Source organism: Ovis canadensis, chromosome 9 (assembly GCF_042477335.2).
Source record: "Ovis canadensis isolate MfBH-ARS-UI-01 breed Bighorn chromosome 9, ARS-UI_OviCan_v2, whole genome shotgun sequence".
NCBI lineage: Eukaryota > Metazoa > Chordata > Mammalia > Artiodactyla > Bovidae > Ovis > Ovis canadensis.
Window position 1 is genome coordinate 96,489,159 of NC_091253.1, and position 6,000 is coordinate 96,495,158.

At 34.5% G+C, this 6,000-nt stretch overlaps 1 protein-coding gene across 2 annotated transcripts in view; it reads left to right on the top strand.

Annotated features, from left to right (window-relative positions):
* The window catches only part of TMEM64 (transmembrane protein 64), a 34,714-nt gene extending 29,172 nt beyond the window's left edge, over positions 1-5,542 (top strand). For both annotated transcript variants that reach the window (XM_069600653.1, XM_069600652.1), the window contains one exon: positions 3,527-5,542. In XM_069600653.1, coding sequence (XP_069456754.1) covers positions 3,527-3,715 — 189 coding nt within the window. In that variant the 3' untranslated portion in view covers positions 3,716-5,542. The remainder of the gene's footprint in view (positions 1-3,526) is intronic.
* The last annotated feature ends 458 nt before the right edge of the window (positions 5,543-6,000 follow it).

Here is a 6,000-nt window from a genome sequence, read left to right on the forward strand (position 1 = left end):
AACTTCCTTCTTCATTCGCAACAGATTGCCTTTCTTGCTTAACAGAAAAATCAAAAGCCTTCAAATGAGAAACCCCTCAATTTACAGCTATGAAATCTCCTAACCTTCTTATGTTCTGCTTATACTCTCGGCCTGCTTTTCAGTTAACAGTGGAAGAAATCACTTTCTGTATGCCTTCTTGTATAAGGCTGTCTTTCTACTTGTTTGATTCTTTTGTTTTAGTAGGGAAACTTTGTAAAAAGGTTTTGTTTTGTATTATTTTAACACTTCACTGGGCTGTTAGGAAGAGTCAGTATAAATTTCCAAGCCCTGGGCTCCAGAAAGGCATCTGGAGAAAATCCCATGTAAAGATCTAGGCAATTCACCCTTGAGGGGAACCTGAAAAACTTTTTCACTAGTTCTAAACTTAATTTCTATGGCTTTGCCAAATCCTTCCCTCAAGCTTTCATCTCTAAGCTTCTCTAAATCAGATACACTTTTCAGTTCTCATCTTAGCAAGCTAAGACTCATGACTGTGCTTTTTAAAAACATTTTCTTCTCTTAGCTTCTTTGACACCACTATCTTGAGCTTTTTCACTGTTTTCCTGGCTCATTTATCAGCACCTCCTCCTTTTACTCCTAACTTGGTCCTCCTCAAGACTCTAGCCAAAGCTTTTTAGTCTCACTCTGAAAACTTTTCTTCTTGGCAAATGCAGTTACTATGGTGGCTACTATTATTAAGGACATTGTGAGGGCTCCTTAATATGCATCTTCAGCTTAGTCTTCTTTCCATACCTTTAGACCCATTCACCGAATTGCTTCGGATATCTAATTGGCACCTCAAATTCAGCATATCCAGAGCAGAACTTAGCATCTCATTCACACCCTCTCCCAACTAGGTAACTAACTAACATTTTTCCATCTCTTTTTATGGTATTACCATCCACATAGTATCAGACTTAGGGTGTTCAATAAGTATAACTACATTTTTCAGAGAGATAACATATTAGAGAACAATGACAAGATTTAAAGGCCTACCTTTAAAATAACTGATTTGAAGGGAACCCTTCTGCAGTGTTGCTGGGAATGTAAATTGGTACAGCCACTATGGAGAACAACATGCATGCCAAGTTGCTTCCATCATGTCTGACTCTTTGCGACCCCATGAACCGTGCCCCACCAGGCTCCTCTGTCCATGGGATTCTCCAGGCAAGAATACTGGAGTGGGTTGCCATGCCCTCCTCCAGGGGATCTTCCTGACCCAGAGGTTGAACTCAAATCTCTTAACATCTGCTGCATTGGCAGGCGAGTTCTTTACCACTAGCGCCATCTGGGAAGCCCAGAAAACAGTATAGAGGTTTCTTAAAAACCTTAAAACTACCATATGCTCTAGCAGTCCCATTCCTGGGCATATATACAGAGAAAACCATAATCCGAAAGTGTACATGCACCCCGTTCATTGCAGCACTCTTTACAATAGCCAAGACATGGAAGCAACCCAGATGTCCATTGACAGGGGGATGGTTAAAGAAAATGTGGTACATACACATCCTGAAATACTATTCAGCCATACAAAGAATGGAACAGTGCTGTTTGCAGCAACATAAATGGACCTAGAGATGATCATACTAAGTGAAGTAAGTCAGACAGAGAAAGACATATATGTATTCCTCATGCTGCTGCCACTGCTGCTAAGTCGCTTCAGTCGTGTCCGACTCTGTGCGACCCCATAGACGGCAGCCCTCCGGGCTCCGCCATCCGTGGGATTCTTCAGGCAAGAACACTGGAGTGGGTTGCCATTTCCTTCTCCAATGCATGAAAGTGAAAAGTGAAAGGGAAGTCACTCAGTCGTGTCCGACCCTCAGCGACCACATGGACTGCAGCCCACCAGGCTCCTCCGTCCATGGGATTTTCCAGGCAAGAGTACTGGAGTGGAGTGCCATTGCCTTCTCTAATATTCCTCATATGTGGAATTTAATTTAAAAAAAAGATGCAATAAACTTATTTACAAAACGGAAACAGACTTACAGACATTGAAAGCAAACTTAGAGTTACAAAAGAGGAGATGAGTAGAGGATAAATCAGGAGCTTGGGATGAACACACAAACACTGCTATATATAAGGTAGATAACCTACTGTACAGCACAGGAAGCTATTCAGCATTCTTTGGTAACCTATGTGAGAAAAGAATCTGAAAAAGAATGAATAGACACCTGAAACGAACACAGTACTGTAAATCAACTATAATAAAATTAAAAAAAGAAAAAAATTTAAATATGGGTGAAAATTAATTATCTTTGTCTCCTGTAGCATAAAAAATAAGATTAAATAACTACTTTGCTTAGAATTGTATTGAGAAATGAGTACTCACTTAATGTACATCTCTTGTACAAGTTCCAGGTTCCCTCATCACCTTCCCCCTCCACCCTCAACATTTGTACCTGGAGTATTTCTCCCATAAAAGTATAGGTAGGCTTAATTGAAACAGTATTGTATTTCAGGATCACTATGCTTAGAGCAGCTTTTGAAAGCGTGCTGAAACATTAAACAACATCTACTGAGAATATTTTGCTCCAAACCCTGAAGAACTGCTTTACAAATGAACTTTGGAATAAATATCATTTAGAAGATGTAGACTGCTTAGACAGTCATTGTGCTGAATTGTTTGTAGAATGTTTAAGTACAGAGGGAGCACAGCCTCTGGACAGCGGGAGAAGCCCACGTGGTTTAAAGGCGCTTGAAATCAGATCACTAAGTGAGCGGCTGAACTGAGACTACAGCCTGGGGTGCTTTTTCTATTCCTTTTACTGGAATTTTTCCCCTTACCTTGTTCCTGTGTTTTTAGTTTGAAAAGTGTAGACAATTTCATGTTCACAATCTCTTGTTAATTTCTTTTAAAGCTTATTGGCATTTCATTTTTCAAATGTTTTAATATTTTTAATTTCAGCTGCACCAGGTAGGTCATTTGCAAATGGTAGTGTTTCTAAGTTAACTTAAAAATACCTACAGACATTTATAGTTTTGCACAGAAGTGATACTACATTAATTACATTAACAAAGTTTAGCCAACTTTATCTCTATTGTAGAAGTATATTTTTTTTTATTCCTTGAAGGAAACTTTTTGATACAAAGAAAGAAACTTGACATGTATCAAACACACATCATTTAATATGGACTAAAAGGTATATATGCTTGCTTTGTGTTAACCTGACACTATATTATGAACACCCAGGAGATTTTGGCCCTCCACACCCAGCAGACAAAAGAATAAATAAATAACACCTTTGTGTAAACTATTTAAAAATGTTAACTTACTGTATTTGAAAACTGTCCTGTTTGAAACATTTCTGACAATATTTATTGGCTTAGAAATGTTCTGCCTTTTTACTATGTAAAACGTTGTTAACTGTAATGTTTTATTTTTATTCACAGATTATTATAAATATCCTGTTTGAAACATTTCTAAGACAATATTTATTGGCTTAGAAAGTTCTCCCTTTTTACTATGTAAAATATTATTAACTGTAATTTTTATTTTTATTCACAGATTATTATAAGTATAGGCCTCATGTTTTATGTAGTTCATCGAGCTCAAGTGGAATTGAATGCAGCTATTGTAGCTTGCGAAATGGAACTGAAAACCTCTCTGGTTAAAGGCAATCAACCAAATATCAGTGGCTCTTCATTCTACAAGAGGACCCTAACATTTTCTGGAGATGGAATCAATATTGTATGATTCTAATGAAATGTGTAATTGTCAAGAGCCTAGTGTGCTGTCTGAGATCTAGCGATTCCCTTACTACTGGGCAGGGATGCAAGTTTTAATTGTATTATGGCACACAGACACTCACACACACAAATGACTAGTTTTTAAATTGCACATTTTTTAAAAACAGGAATCATTTTCCGGATACATAAGTGTAAATGTAGATGCAATTTTGGCTGCAGCTCTTTATCATTTATTATGCCCATAGTGGCCTATAAGTCTGCACTTTAGGTTTTGGGGTTTTTTTTTTTTTTTTTTCATTATTTTCTTTATGAGTACTTATGAACAGAAAAATAATCCAAATATTTTTCTGCTTAGTGTCTTCATTTATAAAGACTATGAATAATTGTATGTGTCTTTCCTGCTTATAAAAATGAGTAAAAGTATGCAATTTTAAATGTATAATATTATTGGATGTTCTTTGCTTTCATAGTGTTTCCAGAAAGGGTAAATGATATCTTGTTTTGTTTTTTTAAATGTTTTAGTTGGAACCGCTTTGCTTTCCTTTTCCTTGCTAGTTAGAAAATAGACATGAACTTTTGTTTAAATGTATTTTTGCAAGTATCAAATTGTTACACCTATACACACAAGTTTAAATCCTACATTGTGGGACTGAAGTGCTCTTAAGATACCTTTTTTAATTTTTGCTGTGTAATATGCAAAGCGAAAGGGAAATTATTTAATGAGTAGTGTCTCAAATTAGAACTTGTGTTCTAATTTCACGCCATTGGTTTTAGCCTCCTTAGGTCTTCCATCAAAGGGCTGTCCTATTACAGTCTTACTGAAAATTTTATTAAACTTCTTTTCTTTTTGTATTCATTATTAGGCTTTGAAATAAAGATGTTATTCCTTTAAAGTGGTGGGCTTGCAATCACTGAAGATGTCACTCTGGTGGCCTTGTTTGATCAAAATGCCTATCTAAAAAATTGAGCTTTAAAATCAGGTTTATAATTCTGTTGAAGTACATATATATTTGTCCCCATAGTCTTCAGCTTTAAAACTGTACATAATGTTATCTTGATGCCCAGATTTGTATTGTTATATTTGCCCTACTGTAGAGTAGGCTTATTTTGTTTGCTTTTTGGTACTTGTTTTCCTCTGATAAGACTCAGGAATTCTGAAATGTGAAATTAAGTCTCAATTCTTTTTCCTGTAGAATGAATTGAGTATATTTATTAATAGTACTTATGTGTATAGAATATAATAATTTGGTATACGATTCATATGATATTCATTTATCACCTTATATTTTTAAAGTAGCTTAATTGTGATCTTAATGATTAGTTTATTTTACAGTAGAGATTATCTATATAAATGCAGATTTTCTGGTAAGTATATGTTTTTTAGCTATGAAGGTGCCACCTTATCAGACACCTCCCATTTGCCTTTTCTTTAGGGTAAAATCTTTGCCCTGATTTACTAAAGTGCAAAAGATTTATTTGGAAGCAATTATTTTAATTTTATGCTACGGATGCATTTAATCATTTTAGTATATAAATTTTTGCCCTGTTGCAGGTATAATTATTTCCCTTTCCTTCATAATGAATAAGTTTTCTCACCTTTGAATAACACTGAAGTTTGTTTTTATGTCTGTACCAAGTTCTTCTTGGTATAGTCCAGATGATTTTATAGGGACCTGGGTCTATAGCAGTCAACTGACCTACAAATCTTTCCTTCTTTTATTCATAGAAAAATACCATTGAAATGTTGTTATTCTTTTTAAAATCCTAATTAATTGTTTAGTTTCTTTAATAATTATTTTAGTTTAATTATCCGAATAAACAGTGATTTGATTTATTCTTGTCTAACTTGAAAATATTTATCTTGTGCTTTCTGTTTGTTAAGTTTTTTTATAAAGAAATTAATAATTTAAGATCACTACTTTCATACACTTGTATTACACTTCATGTATTTTGAAGTGCATTTATTTACTTTGGCATTTTGTAACTTGAATAATTTTGCCAAATGAAAAACTTTTGGTAGTTTGTCATGAGTTTTTCCAACTGTTGCATTTTGCTTAGTACTTAAATATGTAAAGGTAAAAGAGAAGTAATTTTTCTATATTCTGCCAACATGATTTTATATAATAAAATCATCCATTTTTACTTAAAATAGTATGGATGTACTATTTTTAAAACATTAATCTAAAACTGCAGTTTTCCTTTTGTTCATCATTTCCAGCCTCCACATAAACTGTTATCCCTTATAATCATGCTGTTTGATAGCTACATTTGGTTGCTGGTTTTTTATTAATA